Genomic DNA, 25,928 nt, shown 5'->3' on the forward strand with positions numbered 1-25,928 from the left:
CTCATCTGGTGATGCAGTTGATCCTGACAAACGATCAGCACAGCCCCTTCATGTGGGGAGCCTCGGTTAAAACACACAGCATGCTCTCAACTAATGAACACTTCTTTAAGTCAAATATCACAAGAAGGTTCAGTGCTGTCAGTTGGACTGTGGTCAAGAATAATGGAGATTTTACAAAATAAAGCTCTTTTTTTTCACACTTTCACATTTTGCTGCCTTACCTTAAAAATATAGCTCATCTATATGACAGACGGGGAAGAAAAAGGAAGAAAGAGAAAATGTCAGGTGTTAAGCCTGCATTAGAAGAAGAAGATTACAGACCAGTAAGCATAGAGGAAGGTGGAAAGAGGAACTGCAGCTATTTTAATAATGTTTTATCTCTACTGGAAAATAGAAAGATAAATTATAGTAGTAGACCTGCTACAGAATAGAGCAGAACACAGTATTAGACTTTGAGATCTTTAAGCTGCTTATAAAAGTTTGTGAAATACAGAATTTCTTCAGTGATCGTTGCATGGACTCCATTGCACTGAGAAGTGCTTTGAGTAGTTGCAGTGGTGAACCTGTGCTGGTAGCAAACTGGCAAGGGAAGAGGCCTGCTAAGCAACTGAGATAATCCAGCATCACCAAGTTTAGGAGGTCATGGCTGCAGACTGTGCTTCTGAACTTCTGAGTGCTTCTGAAGGGCACTCAGTGGAGGAAAAGCCCAGATGCAGCCGTGTGTCTGTGCTTGGGGTACTGGAAAATCTGTGATCACCTCAGCAGGTGCTGGGCCATCACCTTTGCTCATTTGAGAGGTGCCTTTCTCCAGCAAAATTCCTAAATATCATTGTAGACTCCTAAATACCGCTGTATTTGTTCACTCTGAGTAGCAGTCAGTGCCTTTAAGTGAGGGCTTCACCAAGTCAGAGGAGGCTGCAAACTGGGTGATCTAGAGTGGCAGAGTTTCACTTGACCTCCCATTAGCCCCAGTCAGGCCAGTTTATTAAACAAAGTAAACCCTCAGGACCACAGGAGGAAATAAAACATATATATCTGAACTGGAACTTTCTCACAAACATTATATATTCTTTTTCTTCTCTTCCCCACAGAATTTTTCAGATCAGCAGCATAATAGTATTCCAGTTAATGGACAGAATCAATGTTTCAGAGAACAGGGAAGACAATGTCCCAGAGAGTTATGCTGTCTCATGACTCTCTGGAAGAGAACCCAGCTTTTTGTTTTGGTTTCTTTTGGGTGCTTTTGACACAGTTGCGCTGCCCTGATGGAAACAAATATTCATTGATTTCACAGAGATTTCTGCCTACCTCAGGAGCATGAGACTGGTATTTTACTTTGATCACATCCTTTTCATGATGTAATCATTGCAGGGTTTTCGTTTATTAGTGGGTTAGGTTTGTTTTTGTTTTGTTTTTTTTTTTCTTTTCAAAAGTGCTTAATTTATTTGTTATTAGAAGCCCTCAGAACAGCATTTGGCTCCTAAGTGATTTTTGGGCTGTGTCTACATGTTACCAAGGGACATTGTCAAGAGACCATTTCACTTTGCCTCAGCTGTTTCCTCTGCTACAGCTGTTCTTAGTTTCCCTTCACATCACAGGGGAAGCTGCTATCTTCTGTGGCAGACATAGGTAACTGAATGAAAGCACCTCAGCGAAGGCCTCTGCAGAGCATCAGTCTCAGGGGACAATTGCAAAATTCAGTGAGTAAAATGGACTTCATGGAACAACAGTGTTAGGCACCTCTGAGCAAGAGAGGACAGCATCTTGCATCCCACAAGATGTGTTCCTTGAGCTCCAGCAGTGCAACCACGAGCTGAAGGTGCTCAGCACCTCCCCGGACTGAAGTGTCACTGTTGTCGCTGTTCTGTCTTTGCACCACTGTTTCAGTTTGACAGGACCTGATTGTTTGGCCCCATCTGAAAACTAGAATTCTATTTAGTAAATCAAAACCACAACTGGTTCTGCAGCATTCATTTGAACTTCTATAAACCAAATTTATCTTTGTGTGTGATCTAAGTGATATTGAGTACAAGGCTACTGAATAATGAGAGAAAAAATAGACTATGATTTAGTTATTAGCTCACCAACTATATCTACCTCTTTAAAATTACACTGTTTTGATGCAATCATCTGTTGTATACCTTTATACTGCTGCCTTCTTGCAATGCCATCAATATGCTCCAAAGAGCAGCACACATTAAAATCATTTTAGTGTGTCAAATTGCTGAATTAAGAACTTTGAAGAAACCCTTTCCTCATCAGTAGACACATTTTCTTGTAGGTTCTCCCATGACCTCATATGCAGTGGTTAGGTAGCACTCTTTTCCTGTGGGATAAGAAATTTCCAGTCACCCATCACCCTGATGGTAGGCATGTTTGGGTTATGAAGCAGAATCTTTGAGCACAATCATTTTAAGATACCTGGGTAGCTCAAAGGACAGAAAAAGAGTCCTTACTGATCCCACAGGTACAAGTCCCTCTAGCTGCAAGGAAGAGTTTGCTAGCAGAGGAAATGGAAAGCCAGGATTTTCCTGTGCTGTAATCTGTGAGACACAGACTGAGTGCAGATGAACACTTCCATGAAACAAAGCATTTAGGCAGGCACTTAAACACTTCCTCTGCTGAGGAACTGTAACACTGTACACCAGACATCTTTCTCTTCCTTTTTCCTGAGCAGGAATATGGCACCTAGGGCTAAATATAGCACCAGATACAGCTGTTTAATATTCAGTCAGCAAGAAAAGTGAGTAAAGCTGGTATTGCACACTGTAGTTGCTTAAACTTATTCTGAGTTTTCCCAATTGATTAAAAGATAATATTTTTTATGTCCAGCTGATAAACCCCATGCATGAGCTGGAAAACATTCTGTGCCTGTTTATTGCAATCTGGATCCAGTTCCATCTGAGACATCTGGGTTCCTGGAGTCACAGCTTAGGTACCTATTATGTTAATGATCAGACTAGACAGTTTTTCCCCATGACCACACCGCCTCTGCAGGATTGCATCACAAACCAGCAGGACCTTTTAAATACATGCTCATATTCTCCTGATTCTAAATTACTTCTGTCTCAGGCAGCGAATAAGCTAAAAACCTGAAAAAAGCAAAATAGCCTTCTCTTGTGAGGCTGTAACTCTGAAGCTTAGACCTTATTTTTGACCTCAGACATCTCATATCACATTAAGCAAGAAGGCTACGAAGCCTGGCAGTGGTACCTCCCATTCTGAAAACTTCTAAGTGCCTGAAATGATGCCATTAAATTTCAATAATTTCATACGCAAAAAGCTAAATTGGAAATATCTGTACAATGCCTAAAAAAACCACTGGTGCAATTCCTGCTCTTAGCAGCTTGCAGACTAAGTTGTAGATGAGAGGAAAACACAAGTGCTGAGATCTGTACACATTGGCTTTCTACAACCAAGCTAATCCTAAATCAACAAACCTGGGCACAAAAGTTGGAGCAGCACAGTGTCTCTCGTCTGTGTCATGCAGTGAGGCTGATCACTCAGAATTGTTTTCCAGCTTGTCTGTGAGCCCTTGGCCTGTGCCAGGTAGCCATTCTTTCTATCCCAGGACACACAGCCTGCACTCCCCTGTAAATCAGGTTTGTGGTGCTGAACACCCAACAGCATGTGTATACTGCCCAGTCAACCTGTGTGGGTCATATCCTGCCTGGCTGGCAAGATGTAAGAAAGAGACTGGGGGAGCTGCAATGGAAGCACTGGGAACATAGCAGGGAAGGAGGGAACTGGAAACAGGGAGGAGCCCAGAAGTTCTGCACTGAAAGAGATTCAGTGGGAAATGCAGGGCACACAGAATGCAAATCAGGAGAAAATTACAATTCATTAGTTACACTGTTCACAGGACTCTATTTTTCAATTAATTATATTTTCTTCTCTTCTAAAAAAAGGACAAATGGTACCTGCTCCTTCATGCTCCCATTATTATTTTAATCTCAATTTTTTATCAGTTGAATTTTACTTTAAAAGGCTAGGGGCAGTTGTAGACAATACAACATTTCTGTGGTTTGCTGAAAGAAGACCAGCTTAAGCAGGGATGTGAGAGGGCCTGGGGAACCATGTGAGAGCAAGGAGAGGCATAAGGGCAGTGAGCCAGTCATAAGTGTGCATGCTTCTAAGTGGTTTTAATGGGGTCACTTCTGTCCTAAGGCAGAGAACGCTGCTGCTCGGATGACAGACTCTGCCCCTGAGCTTGTGAAAGGTTTTGCAGCTGAGTGTGACAAGCTTGGGTTTAGTGCAGAGGGGGCTGCACTCAGGACTTGAATGTGGCCAGATGGCAAAGAGGGGCACGTGTACCCACTGGAAGACTGAATGGCTACCAAGAAATAAGGCAGACAGTAGGAGACCACGGTGCAGAAAAAGACCTCATGTCATACTGAGACTTGGACAAAGGTTTCAGATTAAGTGGATGGTTTGGGAAAGGCTGCAAAGGGACAACATTACAATATAATGGCTGTCAGTGAGAAGGAATGGCTGCAGGTTTATTCTGTGATAAACATTTAAATTGTTCAGTGCAGAATGTTTTAAAACCTTCCTCATCCTCATTAGTACAGCTAATCACCCAGTGATTCTGTTTTCTCTTTTCCATGTCATCTTCTTCTGTTGTTGCAGAGAAATAGAAAATATACTTTTAAATTAAGAAATTGTAGTTGGGTAGACAATAAACAACATGCGGTGGTCCAAACACATAGCAGTTTAGAACTCTCATTTAGAGCCTTTCTTACAAAAGTGTTTATCCAATACTGTTCCCTCTATGCTCCTGTCCATCCCTGCCATGAGAATATTGCAAGCAGATGTAGGAGGATTTTGTTAGAATTAATCACTGATCACCTTCTTGTAAAGGCTTTATTTTATTCTAAAAGGGGGTGAGGGAAAAGCACACACATACATATAACCACCCAGACCTTTAGGATAAAAGAAGTAAAAATATTGGTCATATGAGTTTCTCCCTCAGAAAGAAAAAAATACAGGCATTTACTGATCAAAAAAGGAAGGGTTTTTTTTTAAATTTTTGTTTGTTTGTTTGCTTTTGCTAATCTTTAAAAATGCTTAATACATTGCTTGTGGGCTTCATGTTTCACTTTAATGCAGTGTTAACCCTTGAAATTCATTAATTGACTTTATGTTGCATTAAACGCTGCAATCAATTCAGTCTCAATATTCTACACTTTTATCTCTGCTATTAAAAAAAAGCTCTATTAGCTTTACTTGGCTCAAAACCAATACAGTGAACTACCCTTAATTATTAATAATCTGTTTCCCCTTCAATAAAACTTTTTGGACCTTTACTACAGTAGGATGATATATTTATTTGGTGTGTAGGGTTCAGAGCAATACAGTGCACTCTCTCTGGGAAAGAATCCAAAAATAACTATCTACTTGATATCAACCCAAGGGATTTCCTAAGGGAATGGGAGTATCATTTCAGGGCAGATCATCAGTGGTTTAGGGGAATTAGACAAATTTGTGTCTGGGGAACAGATGCCTCAGGGTTTGTAAATGTGTGAGAGAACCTTTCCCCCCTTGGTCACCAGTTCAGGTCCATCCAGCACAGCAGCGACTGGAAGCTATTAAACATCTAATGAGCTTCTGGGGCCTCCTGAAACAGGGAGTGGGATTCCTAAGAGACACTTGCTAACATCTTGGAGCCGCTCCTACCCAAGCTGCAGCCTCAACAGCAATACATAGACACAGAAACTGGGAATAAGCATGATGGAGTGAAGAATATTTCATCTGCTAAATGCAGTAAGCAGGCTGCTTCTGGGCTGGCAATCCAGCTTTCGATTTACTGCTGGCACTTTCTTGCTCTTTAAAAGAAATAAAATTATTATAAAGCGCTGTGTTATGTAACCTTTCCTCACAAATGCCATCAGAAGGGCCCAGAAGCCTTAGAAACCCACACTTGCAATGTCTCAGGCCTTGGAGAAGATAAAGGAGTAAAGAAAGATTTGTTTTCATACTTAGAGGCCAGTTCTGGGAGTCCTGGGAGTCTTGAACTGCTACAAGCTGCACATCCAGCTTTTGGGCAGGTCTGCTAGGAGAAAGAGGAGACAAATGCTGAGCATTACAACCACAAACCACAGCTGTTGATGGGAATTGGCAGGAGACCAGGGAATGCCGGGAAGCATAGATGGCCTGCAGCAGAAGGTAGGGCTGAGCAGGGCTCTCTGGCACTTGAAGCTTTTTTATTCATCTCCTGGTGCTTTTCCATCCTGGCATCTGGTTTCCGTGACAGCACAAGGGAGGGACAGTATGGTGCAATTTTATGGTATGTTCTCCGGGCTGTGTTGGCACTTCCTCGGGTAAACACGCCTCGCCTCAGGCTCGGCTTCGCCGGGCCCCTGGGTTCAGATTATGTGCAGGGCTTTAGTTTGCCGATAGCTCCATCCAGTTGTCTCCATATTTCATTTGAGGAGGAGGGGGTCAAGACCTGCCAACTGTCCCCCTGCTCCCTCAGAACAGAGCCCTGGTGAGGGCAGAGATCAGCTGTGGCAAAGCCCTGTCCATCAGCAGAGCTGCCACCAGGAGAGCATGTGATGGGGCTCTGTGGTCCAGCTGGAGCCAGGCTTTGTGCCACAAGACCTTGGATGTACCCTGGTGCTCTCATTTCCTTGCACCCTTTTGAGGGGTCTCTTTATCTGCTCGTATGTTACATGACTAAACTGTATTCAAATTCAAGCATGGGCTTCTGAATAGTGCAGTAATTTAGCATGCAAGTTTAAATGTCTGAAAAAGGAGGAGATTAAAAAAAAGAGAAAGGCTTCTGTAATGGGATCTGCTGTTCACCCGTTTTTGTTACCAGCATGTGCAAATCTTGCTATTCTGGTCCATTATATTCAACAATCTTATACTCAGTGGCAGGTGAAATGTCATACCTCGGGGTAAACTTTCACTGCAGTAGGCAGAGAATTTGTCCTTTAAACACCCTTAGTATTAATGGGACATTGATACAGCAATTTAAACTCCAAGAGATACAAATGTCTCATGAGGGACCATTTTCAAATGTGTTGACATTTTGATTCACAAAATAAGATACTTTTAGAAACAAATGCAAATTCATTTCATTCTAGATTTGAGGTCAGCTGGATACTGGAAGAGAAATGTGCAATGAATGTTTAGTATGCTCCTCAACTATCTTTTAATCACTGTACACTCAAGGGATAAAAATTACATCAGAGAGAGTAAAGACAATTTCTAAAGTTCTCTGTATTAACTAGTGTACGTTCTCATGGGGCTGGAACCTAAATTCACCTACTGCACTTGCAATATTAGTGTCTAGGGCAAAAGGAGGCTCTGGAACAAGCGACCAAATTTCAGTGACCTCTGAAAATATGTCTTTCACACAATCTGATATTCTTTAATCTCCAAAGTGTTCTGATCCTGCCGAGATCCACTGGGGAAATTGTCAGTGCTTTATTGATGTCAGTGAAATTCACAGGATTGGAGCCCAGCAAAATAGTGCAGGAAACAAAACAAAACAAAGGAAAAACATACCAAGAGGCGGTAGCTTAATTTGTTCACAGGCCAATTCTCTGCCTGCTCTTCCAGCTCAAAAACTATTCAGCACATATGAGAAGGATGATCTAAACAAATATTTAGAACACACCCACAACTGGCTGACAGAGAGTGAGTAGGTCAAACCTTGAGGGAACACAGCAAAGCCTGAATGTTGGTTTGGGCTCTGCAGGCATCCTGCAGAAGAGGGTAAAGCAGATATGGAGCAACTTTGAAGGAAGACCAGCTTGGCAAGTGGTTTGGCCTGAGTTAGGTGTGAACTACCACTACCTGCCCTTGGACCATGGCTTGAGGGGCACTGCCATGGCTGCAGGCAGGGCACTGGGGGCAGAAACATGGCTCACCTCCCTCCTGTCTCCCTGGAATTGAGCAGGTGGTGCAGCTCCCATCAGAGGAGAGTGAAAATAGATCTGCTTCCTATGCTGAACCCCAGCAGGCAGGACCAGCAGGGGCTGGCTCGGGCTTCCCTCAAAAGCAAGGATACCTCTAACTGCCCTGCAAAGCTCTCCCAGCAGCAGAGCTGATGAGAGGCTGAGGCATGCTGGACACATGGGTAGTAGTGTGGGTGGGGTGCGTGCTATTATTCCACAGGGGATTTCATAGGAAGCCCATGGCTCCTGAGCATCCCCTGTTGCAGAACCCCAGCTGGTGAATGTCACCTGACGGGGAACATGAGGACTCGTATCATCTCATGCATGAGGAACTAGGGGAGGAGAACAAATGCAGGGGAAGTTCCTCACCAAAGTCCCCCTGCAGAGCAGCCTCTGCTCTTCCCCTTCCCCAGCAGGGCTGGTGCAGACAGGGTTGCAGCTCGGGGAGACACTGTCCAGGGGAAGTTACACCAATCTGGGCACTGACTGAGAACACAACTTCCCTTGCAGACACTTGTATAGCAGTGCCCAACAGAGCTGAGAGGAAGAGGAAAAGCCCAGACACTGTGCAACATGCACATAACTATATTCAAGTCTATGAAAACTTCCCAGGAACAGCTCCAAACCCATGCAGCACTGGGCAATGTGCTGATAGGGCATGATCTGTTTGGTGACCTTGGATCAGATGGTCCTCTCCAAGGGCTCTGGGTAAGGGCTCCAGCCTGCCAGCAGGCTCAGCGGGCACCCAAGGTTATCAGGATCCGTCCCTTTCTACGTGCTCACTTGAACATAGCACTGTCCTTCTGGGCCCCTGCTCTCCATTCTTGCTTCCTCAAACTGACTGGTGTCTGCAGGCGTCTACAGGAGGAAGAATTCACTGCTCCTGTGCCACCTATGTGATCTCCTGGGAGCCCTGTGCAAAAGCACGTGAGGTGACGCAGTCCCCACACAGGTGGCCTTTTCCCACAGAACAAGAGTTCTGAGTACATTCCCCAAGTGCTTCTCACATCAGGTAGTTTATTTTTAAAAGAAAAGATGGCAGACCAAACAGAACCTCAACAAGTTTAAAAGACTTTTTTTTTTTTTTTTGTATGAATAGCAACTTCAGGTCCTGGGTGCATTTATACCTCAATGCATAAATGTATTTTAGAGGTGTTGTGATTCATGTCATGTCCAGGCATACAGACCTATGAATGGATGCAATTGGACCTAATGCACGTTTTCCTCATAAATGCAAACATATAGTATGTTACATACTATATGTAACATATGTTACATATAGTAACATATAGTAACACTAGTAACCAGGATGTATCAGCTGTAGATCCTCGCACAAGAAGTCCTGGTATAAGATTTGCAACTTGGAGGCACTCCTAAAACCATCTCCTTTCAAGGCAGTAATCCTGGGAAAGAAACAAGGTCCCAGTCTCCTTAAATAGAGATGGGAATGGCTTCTTCATTCAGATATGAGGGATTGCTGTACGCTCTGTGAGATCTGTGATACTCAGAGTGCACTGACAAGAGAACACTAACATGTTCAGCAAATATTTCTTAATGCTTCAATGTAAGCAGGATGCCTGACAGACCTACTAAAGCACAGAAGATGGTATTTGGTCATCAGCAAGTCCTTCAGTGAGAGTTAGGATTCACAGGCAGGAGCACCTGCCCTCCTCAGTTCTGGGAATTGGGCTCCTAGTTTTTATCTATGACTTTTGTTGACTGATCCAGACAAACCACCATGGAAGCCCAAATCATCCCTAGAGCTTGCAGACCACAGAGGTACTCCCCATCACACTGTGCCTTGTCTCTGTCAGGACACGGAGTTGGTGGAACATAAATCATCCATCACTCCATGATGCCAGCAGCTGTCCACTGCCAGGAGCGTGCTGCTGGATGAGACCTGCAGAGACAGCTTCCAGTTGTCCTTCCATGGGATAGTTCAGAGGAGGTGCAGCCCAGGGAAACAAGCCAACTCCAGGTCTTCTGTGGCTTTTCCCATTTGGGGATGGTCCCTGTCCCTTGCCTGAAGCAGCTGAGCACTTCACAAATCTCTACTACAATCCCTGCCAGAGGTTTCTGGGCAGCAACGTGCCTGACACAGTCCAGCCCTCCCTGGTTTTGCTCTGTGCATGCTCTGGTTGGGAGTATGGTGCAAGGAGTGAATCCAGCCCTGCCACCCAGGGTGAAGCTCAGCAGCCATCCCTGGCCACTGAGGGCCAAACCAGAGCCCTCTCTGGTGCTGTTATGGGAGGAAGGTCACCAGTTTCACCGCACTGGAGCAACGCCAACCCTTTGAGTAAACTTTTCAAAGCTGCACTAAGGCATTGTTTAATTTTGATTTCCAAGTGACCTCTGATTCCTCTGGATATGCTAGGGGTGGAAGAACATTAATTCCCAGGAGTTTGACTAAGGCAGTGGGCACAGGGCCTAGCATGGCAGCTCCCAGGGAAGCAGGGGGAGAGGTAAAGGCTCCCTCAAACACATCATCCCACCAGTCTGCTGCACACTTTAGCTTGCACCAATAAACCTGTTTGTATTGGTCATGCTGTGAATGAAAACTACGCCAGGGTGTGAAATAAAAAATAGTCTGCAAAGAACCAAACCACCCGAGAGTTATTCTGGTGAGGTAAATAATTCAGCAACTGTTTTTTACTGCGGCCCTGTTAACAGAAACACAATTACAGAAGAGGAAAGTAAACCACAGCTGGGAAGAGAAAACAAGTGTCTTGGGGGCTCCTATCTCACCGAGGAAATGGTGGGTGGATCCAGGCCCCAGCATGTGACTCAGGCCACATCCAGGGCTCTGAAAACAAGTGACCTTAGCACGATGCATCCAAAGCTGCACTCACACCAGTTGAGCAAAGAAATGAAAGGAGTGTGGTAAAAATGCTCTGGCTGTTGCTAACACTTCACAGTGCTGAAAGTAGCACTCAGTGCTGGCACAAGGTTAGTGGTATCTGCACAGCTTTCTGCTAACTGGTGACTGAGCCCTGCAGGGAAGCTAAGCTGCAAGGACAGGAGTGGGACAAGGCGAAGGAAGTGTGAGCTGCAAACCTCTGCTTGCCTTGCTCAGCATCAGATGAATGTAATTCTCTGCTGGTTTGCACAGACAGACAGGCCTGTTCCTACTAATTTTAGCTCTTACCTAATTTAAAACTACAGACATGTTATTTTCATCATGGTATTTTTTCCTCTTTTTAACAGTTTGTAAGCTGCCAGATGCACTCCTTGTGGTTGAGAAATTGGTGCTGTCCAAGGGGAGGTGAGAAACCTTATGTTAAAAATAAAAGGCAGACAGAACAAAATTGCACATTAAAACTTGGAGCTATCACAAGTGCCACCTCAGCTGCCTGTGCTTTGCTGAGCCTCTGGCTGGCTGCATTGTGGTCTGGAGATGCACCTTCCTCAAACCTCAGAGGTCCCAGCCCAGCATGCCTGGCTGTCTCCCAGCTGTGCACACACAGAGGTTGTGCTGTGCCCCATCATGAGCACACACATAAAACCACCTGGTTCACTCCCTCCACCCATACACCCACCCTGCTTACATGCCTTTGGTCCTGCTGCCCAAAATTACACCTGCACCCAGACCTCCTCTCCCTGCCATTGCACCTTTCCCCTGACATGGGCAAGCACCTTCTCCTCCCTCTGCTCCTCCCCTCACACCTGGAACTGTCGCCCATCTCCCGAAGAGGTGAACAGTAGATGAAGTGCTGAGCCTGCCCACAGTGGGAGGCAACCCTGTGCTAGAAATGGGTGTGAAAAAGTGGTGAAATGAGGAAACGTTTGTGAGAGGAAGTGAGTGGGTGGAGGGAAAAGTCTGGAGTGAACAAAAATCAACAAATAACACATTGAAACTTGAGCTCTGAGTGCTCAGGGTGGGCAAAAGTACACTGAAATTAGAAAAAAAAAAAAAAAAGAACACGCAGATTACTACCAGAATGCAAGTATTCTATGCTAACATACACCTAATGTATGCTAGGGAACAAAGCATTGAAAATAAAGAGGAGGCTCAAAATAAAGAAGACATCTTAAGATCTAATGCCTTAACAGCAGTACAGGTAGCTCCAGTGAGGGCAAGAAAGAGAGGCAGCAGATCATGCACATGTATCTTACAGGATCTAGGTTACTGGATGTCAAAGTCCAAATGAATTGATGGTCTCACTAACCAGACATGGATTTTAGCCATTTTCAACAGACTGCATGCCCCTGTAAATTTTAATTTAGTACTTTAAAGTAAAGCATTTGAAGGATAATATAAAAAAAATTAAACAGTTATTTCTAGAACAAAATGGAAGCCCAGCTCTGTTGTTTCTGATACAGCAGTAGTTTCTTAGTTAAGATTTTTTTCCCTGACAGATGTAGCAGTGCAGGGACCTAGGAGTACAGTTCCCAGTTTTCCAGCCTATTACACGTGCATTCGTGACCTGTAAACCTTTCCTTCGTTCTCTAGTCTTGCAGAACAAGATTGACAGTGCTCTGTTTTCAGCAATGCACCAAAAAAAAATCTTGTTTTTGCTCCTTAAAGGACAACATACTTGGCCCAAAGGGGCTGTACCAGAAGCCAGCCAGTTTTGCCCTGTGAGAATCAGCCCACGCAACCACAGCTCCCACTGGTGAGAAGTTATTCAGACAAGTCCCTCCTCTAACCACTCATCCAGTGAGTTGGTTTCATCTAAGCTGCTGCCATGGTCATGGAGAATGAACAACAGACAGGTAAACAGCTATTATGGCACACACAGAAAATTGTCCAGTTTTGGTTGCATCTCATTCCTTCCCGCATGTTTCAAACCACCCTGTTCCACAGAGATCCTCAGAAAAGGCTCCCTTCACACATTGAAAGACTGCCATTTCCATATAAAATAATAACAAAAGTGACCTGAGAGTTGCATTATTCCCAGATTTGTCAGTGGAGGAGGCCAAATGTACTCACTCGGCATGACACGGCTCCTCTGGGGCTACGGCGAGCGAGCACTCTTGGAAAGCCGGCAGTGCCTCCGTGCCACACGTTACGATGATTGCTACTGACAGGTTCTTCATGGTATCACAACAAATTAGGTCACAGATTAGATTTTCATAGCGCAGATTACAACTTGTGTCTACATCTTTTTCTTAAATAGAGAGGGTTGTGGCCAGGAGGTTTGACCTCGAGATTGGGAACAAGGCAGATGCTTAGGATTGGGGGGTCCTATTTCTCAGTTGAGACAAAGACTATTTTAGCAAGACTCAGATACACTGCCTAGTTTTCTGATGTAGTCAGAAGACATGGTTTTTTTCCCTTTCTATCCAGCAAGCCTTTAGGAAATGAGTTTGTCCACTAGGTACCCTGGGATAGATCAATTCATAGAGCATTGTTGCAAAACAGATAGCAAACCCAGCTCTAGAAAGAAATTTTAGGAAAAATGAATTTTTATGATAGAAAAGCAGCTTGCACCACCTGAAAAACTGCTGGAAATGGAAATCAAAGCTACCTATTAGACTTATCCCACCTATTTCCACAAGGTCACGCATACACTCAGTCTGAGCATCTCTAGTACAGAAAGACCTCAAGGGAATAAATTCATATGTGCATTTGTTTTAAAATACACCCAGCAAAGACAGTAATAGAACTCAAGCACCAAAAAGAAAAAAAAAAAAAAAAAAAAAAAAAAAAAAAAAATCCAAGCTATATCAAGCTCCACACAGAGCAGCACAGAACAAAGGTTTCCAACAGCTGAGTAACTGCAGACACTGTGCAAAGTGCTTCCTACCCACTGTGAGATACAGCCCTGCTGCAGATTTGAAAACCAGCTCCGGCAACTGTGTTCCAGCAGACTGTCAGGGCTGTGTTCTGCTCCCAGCCACCTCCTCCCTCGGAGCTGAGCTGCTGCAGGGGAGAGAAGGCTCCTGGGAGCCAGAGAGCTGGATTCAGCTCTCTGTGGAACCGTGCAGGTCTGCATGGGGGCAGTGATTCAGCTGATAAGCAGGCTTGCAGCCATGATAAGCACTAAATGAAAACCTAAACCAGACAATCAGGAGGACAGGTCTTGGACTGAACTAACCTCAGAGACAAGTCTTTCTAAGTCAGGGTAGAGAGAGCAATGCAGGAATGACCTTCATCTTACAGAAGCAGTCCTGCTACCACAATGGAATCACTTTTGTGCTTGGGTAGTACACTGGCTCTCTATGAAGCTTCTGGAGCATGTACTTAACCAGAGCAGGTCTGCTTATACCTGCTGGCAGACCAAATTCTAGACCCGAGTCAAGCCCCTGAGGCTGCCTGCAGCCAGAGGACACAGCCTGTCTTCCTGTTCCCAGGGCAGCAAGAGGAGCACATGAGGCTGTGCCTGTGCCCTGTCTGCAGGTTTAGACAGGCTGGTGCTCAGCACCTTCCCCTCGGCCCCACACCAGCCCAGCTGCCAGCACTGCTGGCCTGAATCATCGCCGGTGCCTCCAGCTCCGAAACAATCTCACACGTCACTTCAGCAGTTTTTCACAGGAAATATGCTTTTACTTTCAAAATACTCTGGGCCTTGTTCTCCTCCAACAAGAACAGGAAGTATCTCAAATACCAGCCTTTATTTTTGTGAGCCACTGCGTATCCTCTGATACCTTTGAGTTCAAATAAATAAATAGCAGTTGAGAGTGGCTGTGCCCTTCCATGCTCAGAGGCAGCATTAACGTTTTTAACTCCCCTCGGTGCATCAGTCTCCTCAGTGCTCTTGCTAGGCACATTCACATCTAGAGGCACAGAATGAGGCCTAATAATTTTTTCCTCAAGCCTGAGCTGTGCTGTGTTGTGCTGATTATTGAAAATCCATCGCACACACTCTTTTGCTGAGCAGTCTGAACTATTGATCTCAGTTAGAGAAAAGGATGCTCTGGACTTTATTGGAATTGTCTTTAAAAGTCCTGTTGGTACAACTGTTCTACTGGATGCTCAGTGCTCCCTAGTCTTCCTAGTCTCACTGCCTCAGACCTGCTCTGAAGCTCCTTCATGCCAGGGGACCCTGCTGAGCCATGGAGGAAACCACATCACCAACCTTGGGAAAGCAAGGGGTGACAACTGTCAGAGAAGGCACTGATGAGGCTTCTGGCCTGAGCAGTGCTCCCAGAGAGCAAGGACAAGCAGCAGGTAGGAACTGCTGTCTGCAACAGCAGCTGGAGAGCATCCTGCAGCCTGGACAGGACAGGCTCCTGATCCCTGCTGAGCAGGGAACCCAGGAAGAGCCATGCAGCAAATGCTGCCTCTCTCTAAGACAAGATGACCCTGAGCAGAGCCAAGCACTGAAATGACCCAGGGTGTCTTTCTGCACCCAGGAGAGTCCTTCAGAGCACATGTAGGCACCGAGAACACTCCTCAACTCCCCATAGCATCAGTTCTGTCCTCCTCAACATTAAACAGGCAGCAGCCATTGCCAACCTCATTTTCAGTCAAGCTCTGAAACAAAGAGGACATTAAAATTCCACTAAAACCCCACATCTCTTCAAAGCACTTCTTAGTTTGGGGTGAAGATGCAGTGTTTTGTTTGTTTGAATTTTTAAAAAAGGGCATTTCTATTGTTTTAATCACGTACCTAACAAAACACTGAATAAGCATCATCCTTCATGGCTTTTTGGGTCTTAGATGAGAGAATGTACACATTTTTGCTTAAATTAAAAATGGTTATTAGGCATAAAAATTCATTTTTTAATGGCAAAAGGGTAACTCTGCTCCAAACCATACAGCCGGGTAATCTCTATTTAGGGTCTGCTCGGTGCTATTCTGTTTCAGCACTAATCCTTTTGAAACTCTACAGCTTGCTCAAGAGAGGGGTATTTTTCACACAGAGTCATGATCACAACCACACCACCGTTCCTGCCCAGATGAGGAAGTACCAGATCCCCCAAAGCAGAAGTGCTCACCCTCTCACCAGCCGGTCCAGCACATTTCTCCCGGCTGGGCTGAACTTTTAGGCACAAGATTTGCATGAACAAGGACAAATAATAAGTCTTCGGCCTGGCACCCAGCATCTGTACAAAAGGCCTCCATCTAACATGGTCACTGCTGCTCCCAGCCCAGAACGCAGCACCCATGGCACACAGGACCAAACCACGGCTCCCAGCCCAGCGTGCCGCGGCTCGGCTTCAGTCCGGCAGCGACTGGAGCTGCTGTGGGTTGGTGTGGGGGCTGTCACAGCGTCGCTGGATCTGCCACGTCCGTGCCCGGACCCGGGGCACACAGGACCTCCCTGCCCGGCCTGCCGCCCCTCGCAGCCAGGGGCGGGTCCGCCTCGGCCCCTCCCGGCGAGCCCCAGGGCGGCCTCGCAGCGCCCGTGCCCGGGGGAAGCGGAGCTCGGCCAGAGCCGCCCGGGGCTCTCTCACGGCCCCACGGAGCACCCGGCGGCCGGGAGGGCGCGGGGCTGCCCGGGCAGCGCTGAGCACCCTGCCCGGGGATGGGGGCAGCGGGGCGGGAGCTGCCCCGGCTCCTTCCCGTTCCTCTCCGCCCCGCGGCTCCCCACGGGCGCCCACCCCAGGGCTCCGCTCAGGCTCCTCCCGGCTCCTGAGGCGATCCCCATCCCGCCGAGCCGCCCCTCGCCGCTGCCCCGCGGGCAGCCCTTACCTGGGCACGGGGCGCAGCCTCGTCCCTCCGGCTGCCGGCGGCGTCACGGCCGCAGGTTGTGGCTGCGGGCGGCGGTGCCGCATCGATATAAAAGGAAGCGGCGCGGGGGGAGGAGAGGCGGCCCCGGCACCTTCGCCGCGCCCGGCCCCGGGCCCCGGGCCCCTCACGGGCTCCCTCCCCACGCCCCGGGCAGCGGCCGGCGGCACTCGCGGGGTGCTCACCCCGCCGGGCCGGGGTAAGGGATGGGCGCCAGGTCAGAGCCTTCGCATCAGCCCCGCATCCATCCCGGGGCCAGGAGAGACCCTCCGTGCCAGGGGTCCGACCCGCTGGAGCCACATGTGGCCCTGCCCTCACGGGCCGCTCCGGGCGAGCACGAAGCACACCCAGCACAGCAGAACGCGGGCGAGGCTCTGCAGCCATGGGAAGGGAGCAGCCACATGCAGGAGCACCTTGCAGGCTTCAAACGTGTGTAACAAAACCCAGCCACCTCCACCAGGCTCCTGGCTGCAGGCTCTGCTGGAGCTGCCCCGGCCCGAGCAGCACCTGGGGCCGCCTGTGCCCAGGGAAGGAGCCACATCCTGGGACAGGGCTGTTGGCAACTCCAGATGCAGGTGTTGGTGCCTGCTATGGTCAAGGCCTGGTTATGCAGTCTGGCAGCCAAGCTACTTCAGTGAGACATTGTCTGTAAGACTAGCTTTGGAGGATCAAAGAAAAAACTCATCAAGACCTAATTTCTCCTTCAAACCCCAAGAGAGCCTTCCATCTCTAGAGCTACACTTAAGAGTTCAGATAAGTTGTGGTATCTCTGAGGCACCTTGTTCTGTTTCTTCTTCATCTTCTCCATCCTGTTGACAGCTGATGACATCTTGGTTGCAGGAGGAGTGAGGGTCCCCCCAGGACACGGCCTCTCCATCTGCTCTTCAGGAAGCTCTCCCTCCAGCAACAGATGCTGTTCTCCTGCACCATCAATCCCTTTCAGGAGGGGACAGGGATTAGGTGTAACACATCTTAAGGTAATTTCTCTAACTGGTATTTTGCTTCCCAGCTTTACTCTCAGTCACAGGTGGGGGGGGCTGTGATGCTTCAGTTCACTCTGCAGCCCCCGAGGCCCAGGTCTTACCACAACGGCTACAAGTCCTGTCCTTTGCCCAAAGTAGAGGGAGAGACCTGGGCAGCAGTGAGGCTGCGATGCAGAGAGGCGCTGTAGGTATTGGCACCCCTGTGCAGAAGTCCTGCATTTGGTGCCTTTGTTTACATTCCACCAGGAAAGCAGCTAAAGCTGGGGATCATGGACAAAGCAGGCGCCTGCTCTACGGACAGAGGGAAGTGATGACCCCTGGTAGCCCCCATCTAAATAAACATTACCAGGGTTACATTTTGCATGAAAATCATTTAGATAGAACACTGCCATGGGCAAATGACAGGAACAAAAGTAGAGAGGGGTTTTCCACCTCCAATTTTTTTTTCCCCTCTCAAATTTCTCTACATCCTAGCAGGGAAGAGGGAATAGAAGGAGCTTTTCTGCTGGACCCAGCAGCATCTCATCCAGACAGACTTGGCTGGGAACGTAAGTGCCAAGTTAAAGGATCATCTGTCCCTAAGCAAGGTGACAGTTCCAGATCTGCTCCAAGGAAGAAGTGGGGGTGCCAGAACCATAACTAAAGGTGGGTCTGGGTCCTGTGTGAGGCTGCAGCCAGAGATTGCTCTGGCAGGGCAGCAGCACCTCCTTGCTTACAGCCAAATGTGGAGGAATAGGCTCTGCTGCTCCTTCACAGAGCCCAGCAATTACAGCAGCTACTCGCATAATGCTCACCAGATGGTCCCACTGCCCTGCTGCCCTCCCACCCCAAGTGCTGTTTGCTAAGATCTTGCTGCTTCTCCTGGACAAGGAACATTCATTTCACAGGAGTTTGCATTACCTTGATCTCTCAGGTGAGTATATGGCCAGCCCAGAGGCCATGCTCATAGGAGAGCTGCTGGCTCCTTACGATTGACCTTCACATCAACAAAGGAGTCATTTACACCTTTTCAAAGGTGTCCCGGGGTCCACCAAGCTGTGATTTGTGATGGCCTCCATCCCCGGCTCTTCTCACATCTCTACCTTGTAGCACATGTAGAACTCAGATTTGTTTCTACTCTCTGCCAAAGTCTTGGAATTCCCTATCTTCCAGCATCACTTGGTGTCAGTTCACTTCAGATGAAGATGTTTCCTGCTCTCTAGACTGCCAAACTTCCCTTTTAAGCAGCTCTATGCACCCTATCAAAGCAGGTTTAGCACTTGTTCTCCTGTTTCTTTCTGCAGAGCTTGGCCCAGTTCCTGTAGGGAGGATGGAGTGAGGAGTATCCTGGATCACAAATCTGCTCTCCATCCCCACACTACTATCCCAGAGAGGTCAGAACTACTGCAGTGGTTCTGAAATTGCTCCACAAGGCTTTTGGTTTTTTTTTTTTTTTTTGTTGTTTTTTTTTTTTTCCAGTTCCTCGGTGGGTTTCCACACAATAAAAAAGTCTTAGCTGAAATGAGAGCATGTGGCTGGCTGCAGCTCTCTTACTGGTCAGCTGCCTGGGGCTCTTGCTTTCCTGCCTACAGTTGCTAAAGTAGGGCTACAGCTCTGAATTCAAACCCTCCAGTGAATAAAGGGAAGGCATTTGGATATGTAGATCTGGAGCCAAGGATGGGAATAGATGCCAAATAGACAAGTGATTACAGGTGGTAGAACCTTTACTTATTTGAAAAAAAAGGTCTGCTTTGTCTTTGAGGTGTCTAAAGCAGCAAGTGGCCATTGGTGTCAGCTCATTAAGGAAATCTGCAGGCTCCAACAGAAAACCACAGTAAACCCCTGCTTAATCACCAAACAGCTGCTGACCTCTTCTGTGCACATTCAGCTCAAGGTCCCTTGTCTTTCCTTCAGTCTGAAGTTCAGGAGCACAGTTTAGTCCTTTCTGATACCTAAGTTTTTGAATTTTATTTAAAGACTAAGAACCCCATCTCAGAGGGACTGTTGACACCTACTGTAGCAGGGATGTGAGAGCAGGGAGAGATGAAAAACATTACTAAAATAGGTTTAAGAGCAACTTAAGCCTATAAGTTTGCAGAGGTAGTAAGATATTCCTGGAGCATTCCCTTGGAAAAAAATACTTGGAAAAATCAATTAGTTATCAAAAAACAAAGCCTAATGCTACTGTTTTGAAGTGAACAAAGTTAAATACAAGAAACAACCTCTAATACAGCCATTCTAGAGCAGTTGTGTTTGACTGCTCAGGGTTGATTTACCCACTCAATGGGACTGCAAGAGAGAAATCAGATTCATAATTTCTGGTGGCAACTGAGGCACAAAATTATCTTCAAGCCTTAGGGAAAAAAAAGAAAAACACCATGTGGAAATGGACCTAGTCCCACACAGCCTTTCAGAGAAGAGTAAAAAGCACAAGGGGAAGGGATTTTTCTGATCAGACACATAAGAACTGAGGTCAAACTGGTAGGAACAGCATTAATAGAGTCAGCACTGGATTTAAAGTTCCAGGTAAGCTGGAAAACATTCTTTAGGTGGTGCAGAAAATGACCGATCAGCTTCCCCTCTGCTCTGACAGCTTAGCAGATGTGACAGCTGTCACAAACTTTCCTCCCTGCCCCCACCATTACAAAAGGACTGGAGCAGACATCCGCCTTGCTGCAGCCGGGAGGATCTGTTCTGTAATTTACAGAGGAACAAGGCAGAGCCTGTACCATGACACACTATCGGTTTTACTGTTCCCGAGCAGCAGCTGACCAGAACCAGCCAAGACGTGCAGGTTTTGTGCCCGCCGCAGCTCGGGGAGGGGTGTCAGCTTAAGCACGAGTTGACAAACAGCACTTAGCGTATCTCAAGAAGAAATCCGAGCACTCCCTCAGCTGATGACAGAGCTATAAATCTTGTTATGTATAGCCCTAAAAGTATCATTAAGGCAACTTAGAATAGTTAGTTTGTATTAGATAAGGAAAATGTTGTCTTGCAGCTATGCAGAGAAAAACATCTTACAGTTGTGTGTACATTTTGCATCCACCTGAAAAGCCTCCAGCTGTTTCAGAAGGGCTAAGGGAGTCTAATAAAAGCATCCCTGAGAGTCTTAAACTCTTCAGGTGAGAACCACTCTGTAAGAATGTAAGGCCTGAAGCCGAACTTTATTTACTTATGGACATTTTCTCTTCTGTCTAGTTCGTGTTTCATGGCATAGAAAAGTTCCCAGGCTAGGGTGTGACTGGCATGAAACTATGCAACAGTGTGGGGCATAGGAAAATAAAGTTGTTTTCTATTCAACACTCAGTTGAACTATCACATAGAACTAGAGAGTTCTGGGGAGGGGAAGCATCTGAAACGAAATCAGATTTATGGCTGAACTGTTTGCTGTTGTGCAGTGGGGAGCTATCTTGAGTTTCACTCTTTGGTATGTAATATTTGCATCACTTTCACTGGTATAGCCTACCAATTTTCTGTTTAACTATGAGCTTAAGGCTTGCCAGGAGAAGGGTAAGGAGACTGAAACTTTGAACAACGGAGTTCTCTGGGCATGCATTTGTCTTGTCCTCTGCTGCTCCAAACAGTGTACGAGATATCCAACCCTAATTTTGACTTAGGAAAAGAAATCAATACATGTCACTGAAGAACACATAATACAAGTAGGACAGAGAACGGAGGCTCTTGGAATCAGTGTCTCTCTGAATGCTGTTATCTGAAATATTGTGACACAGTAGAAACTGAGAAAGAGCATAATATTTAACCAGAGTGATTCTCCTGCCCCATATCTGTATTTCCTCCCTCCAGCTCCCCCATGTTGTGCCTGTGTAGATTTGAAAGCCCCAAACAAAGCAAGCAGGATGTTCTGTGATGGTGGGACATCACACCAGTGCCACAATCCAGTCTGAAGAAGCTCTCACCACAGCAGACTTCTGAGCCCTGTGCTCTGGCAGCTACTATTCTTGATACAAACCAGATCTGATAGCTCCACACTCCAGCTTTTCCTCTGGCTAAAGGCTGTTCTCATTGCTTTCTAGCAATTTCAAGTGACTTGTTCATTTTGGAGTAGCTTTGACAGGAATGGATGTTTCTTAAATGAGAAACATCCAAGAACTGAGTCAGGGATGGGGGAAAAATAACCTCTGCAAGCTGGGTCAGGATTGAAATTCTCAGCAACGAAGTCACTCCATCCAGGAAAGATTAGTACTGCTCTAGTTGGTGTGAGAGCTGCTGTCAGGCTGGGAGATCCTGTGCACAGACAGAGTTTGTGAATGGTTCCTTCAGCCCCACAGGCTGCTGTGGAAGCAACACAGAGGGGGCAGAGAGCCCACAGAGCCTGCTGAGGCCAGAGAGAAAGCAATCGAAACTCATGCACGAAACAAGTGGTTTGATGCTAACTTTAGTAAGTAAAGTTTTCCAGATAAAGGCAATTGCATCCATATTTAACAGCTGTTAAAGAGATACACATTTAATTGCATTATATAAGGAATGCTTTATATTCAAAACATTTCAAATGTCTTAGTTCTACCTGTTTGGAATCCAGACTTTCTCCCTAGAAGATATTCCAGTTGACAAAAAGGGCCTTGTTCAGATATCTGGGATCAACTGAATACATTTATTTAAAAGCAATTTTAAATATTAAAAAAGTAGAAATTAACACATACAGTACTCAAAAACTGTCACATTAAATACATGTGAATAGACATGTGTACTGATGTTTTACCTTAACATTCAATGAGAAGTCAAGATTTTAACTAGTGGCATGACCAGATCGGATTTCTGTACATGTTGATGTACTATGTAATAAAAAAATAAATAGCAACTGTTGTTCAACAGTAAATAAGACATCATCTGCAGAGCAAACTTCCCCCTCTGGGGGCACCTTCCCCTACCCCTCCCCCCAACCCTTTATCAGCTAATTTTCCATAAAGATTTAGACTTTCCAAATACTATGTCATATACAAAATTGCAGACAGCGGCTCATTGAGTTCAAATATAATACTGTACTTAAACTCAATCAATATCATACATTTTCTGATTTCTTATGACCCACAATAAGCCAGAATAAACAGAACTATTGTTCCTTATGGAACTAATTTAATTTTATAAAATGCATATGTATACTATTTTAAAGAGCGTAGAAAAGAATAGACATTTGACTCTACATAATTTTACATGCCTAGGTTTTCTTTATATGATTTGCATTTATCAGTTTATTTCAAGATCACTTAAAAATACAATTGACCACAAAAGTGAATAGGTTTTGTTCTTTAATGCAACTTAAAACATTGTAGTAATGGATAAAATGGAATGCTAAATAAATGCTAAACCTGACTTTCTTTCCATAGAAATAGAATAAGAAAATTCTGAAATACTGGAGCTGGTAATACTGAAGATTAGATGCCAGCAGGCTCTCTCACTCATTGCATATTTTTTTTTTTGAATGAATTTTTTAAAATAAATGATAAAACCATTAATAGTTGATAAATATTTTGCTTTTTTTTTCCATGTGGGATTTAGACATATATTTGTTTCTAAATTAACCACAAAGAGAATTAAATATTCACTGACTACAGTCTTGTAAAACTGTATTAGAAATGAAAGTCCTCAGAAAGTCTGAGATATGATTTTATGAAATGAAAATCTTTCCATGCAGCCAAGACAATCTGCTTTGAAATAGCAGCACTAGGTACTGAAGCCAAAATAACATTTAAAGCAATTCATACAAAACTACATATGAAAGTCATGGAACCCACTACAGACAAACCATGGGAAAAACATAACTGCACGATGTTTCAAAGGATTAAAAATTATGAAAGTGACACAGGAAATTAAAGTTTCCAGTAATACACTGAAGTGTTTTCTGGCAATGCAACTTTATACCAACTTTCAAGAAACCTCAGGTCAAATGCAACCTTCCAAGTATTTTCTTAGAAATAAGTTTTGTGACCATATGTCTGTTACTTTGTGCTTTGGGTTACGACCATTACACCTTACAGCTTGGTGAACTCCATGAAAACCAGCCTTATCCTTGTGATCTGAGATCTATCATTACCAGCCTGATCAAATGCATGAGAGGTCATCTTAGCTTCCACTTTTTAGAGCATTAAAAATAATTTAAATTTATCCTTATATCACCACTTAAAAAAAAATTATTTTAGGTAACTAACTTTTAGCAAGGTTGAAGACAGAGGAAAAAAAAAACCCCACAAAATCAATTTCCAAAGAGCCAATTTAGCTATAAACAAATACCGTTGCAAGCTCACATTAACCTGAATAGCAATTAAGTTAAAATGTTCTTTTCCTCAAATGTAGCTACATGACTACAGTACTACTTTTGTACAAAGGCAGGTTTCAAGTAAGCGTCTAAATGCATGCACAATGTCAACAGTTAACATTTGCTAGAAGTCCTTGGTTACTAAGAATTCAGTGAAAGAAACCAGCAAATTTCACACATATCTACTAAAGAACAACATGACTAATTTTCATTAAAGTTTTTCAAATGAAATAAATTTGTAACTTTTTATAGTGAGGTAATATCACAGGGGAACTGCAATCACAGTTTGGCATAGGTCCACATAATATAAACATGAGATGCTGTATGCACACTGTAAAACATTACTGTTATCTGTAAAGTCAGTGAATATTTGTCTTCATAATTACACTTAACTGAGCACTATATTAAATAAATATCGAAGTGGGTTTCATAGCTGTAAACTGCATACACTTATGAACTGCAGACTGATCTTTAAATTGTCCAAAACCATTCACTCATTCTAACTTTCTGCTAATTGTATATTGAGAATACCAGGTTATTAGGAACAGTAATTTCTGTACAGTTACGTGGGTGACAGAGACCACCTATGTTGGAAAACTGGCAGTCCACACGTGTGGGACAGCACGGACAGAGATGGAAGTGCTAAATGCCCAGGATGGCTTCAACAAACCCGATAAGGCGTGCCAGGTTCCAAGGCTACCATAATACTGGCAAAGGCAGAATAACACAGTATATTTACAATACATATAATTCAACCTCATGAGGTGAAACTTAAATGAATTCTTAATTTGTAACAGCAGCTATATATACAATTGTGCACAGGATTACAGGGAGGCAGCAGCGTTCGCTTTTGCTAAAAAGCCCGTCTTGCATGAAGAATGTGCAATGCTCAAGTTTAGGATTTGTTTGTTTTGACTAGTCTGACAGAATGTGCACAAAGGACACTGGAAAGACCCCTTTCCTCTCTGGCTGTCCTTCGATGTGGCCAATCTGCAACACAGGAGAAGAAGGTACATATATACATATACATATAGATGTGCATTGTACACACAGACTTCACAGACTGCATTCAAATGCAGCAGAACTGCACACAGAGCCTCTACCACCTCTTGGACAGTCTGAAGCAGACATTAGTTAACACATGAATTTGTAAAGGAACAAAATGAAATTGCACAAGCATATTATAAATAAGACAAATTAAGCCAATTAAATCTAAAGAGAACAGAACTAAATTTTTTTTAGGAAACTTATATACATCACTGAATTTCAAGATTTCATCAAAACAGAAGCCCGAGTTTCTTCTGTCTGATAGGCAGGTTTTTAGTAATATCTCTGCAAACCACTTAGTTTAGTGAATAAATCCTGAACATCTGACTGAAGGGTATTGTCTGCTATATTTGTGAAGTTCTTTATGATAATCTGCATGTTTCACTTAAGGTGATAAAGGCCCAGCTGTTTTCTCATTGAATTAGCATGATACCTAATGATTTAGGTGCATACTAGTGTTTATAACAAATCACAGTGTTGTCTGATTAAGTTTCCTTCAGCTACAACTACCTACACCTTTTGCATAATGATTATTTATAAAGAAATAGCTAATCAATGTATTCAAAGAGATTTAAAAAGAATGGAATATTTTATATGAAATTTCCATGTTTAAAATACATAATTATAAACAGCTGTGGAATAGCACTGGAGCAGCAGCCATGACTGACCACATAACCCTCTTCTCACCCTGCTACAGTGCTGTTCACTGCTTTCAGAATAATGGTGTACCTTCCTTCCTCTTCCACCAGCTTACAAAATGGGAAGGGGAAACATATAGGGCTGGCCATTTCCTCTTGGAGAGCCAAAGTTTTGAAGCATATGAGTCAACAGCCCTTGTTTCCCTTCTCAGAAACACTCAGACTGGGGTGCTTCATGCAACTTGCTGGGCATGCCCCCAAAAGGCTCAAAAAGCCACTTCAGAAAACAGATCCAGCAGGGAATGCAGCAGTAATCAGGGACAAGGTGATATGGGCAACACAGACACTTTTCACTGGGCACTGCTCTTTTGATATCAGCTTTTCAGTTGAAAATCTTCCACGCTTAAATGATGAGTGAGAGGAAAACGTAGCTGGAAACAAAACAGCAAAGGTTGTGCTGCACTTAGATTAGGATATCACAGGCAGCAC

The 25,928-nt window shown here is 44.8% G+C and overlaps 2 protein-coding genes across 12 annotated transcripts in view; both read right to left on the reverse strand.

Moving 5' to 3' along the window:
* The window catches only part of CYRIB (CYFIP related Rac1 interactor B), a 95,700-nt gene extending 79,065 nt beyond the window's left edge, over positions 1 to 16,635 (reverse strand). For all 3 annotated transcript variants that reach the window (XM_085572576.1, XM_021542356.4, XM_021542351.3), the window contains exon 1: positions 16,483 to 16,635. The gene's annotated coding sequence lies outside the window, so the exon portion shown is untranslated. The remainder of the gene's footprint in view (positions 1 to 16,482) is intronic.
* A 5,225-nt stretch (positions 16,636 to 21,860) lies between these two features.
* ASAP1 (ArfGAP with SH3 domain, ankyrin repeat and PH domain 1) overlaps positions 21,861 to 25,928 on the reverse strand; it is a 151,203-nt gene continuing 147,135 nt past the window's right edge. For all 9 annotated transcript variants that reach the window (XM_085572569.1, XM_085572568.1, XM_085572567.1 and 6 more), the window contains one exon: positions 21,861 to 24,744. In XM_085572569.1, coding sequence (XP_085428695.1) covers positions 24,670 to 24,744 — 75 coding nt within the window. In that variant the 3' untranslated portion in view covers positions 21,861 to 24,669. The remainder of the gene's footprint in view (positions 24,745 to 25,928) is intronic.

This window comes from Lonchura striata, chromosome 2 (assembly GCF_050655825.1).
Source record: "Lonchura striata isolate lonStrDom1 chromosome 2, ASM5065582v1, whole genome shotgun sequence".
In the NCBI taxonomy this organism is placed as follows: Eukaryota; Metazoa; Chordata; class Aves; order Passeriformes; family Estrildidae; genus Lonchura; species Lonchura striata.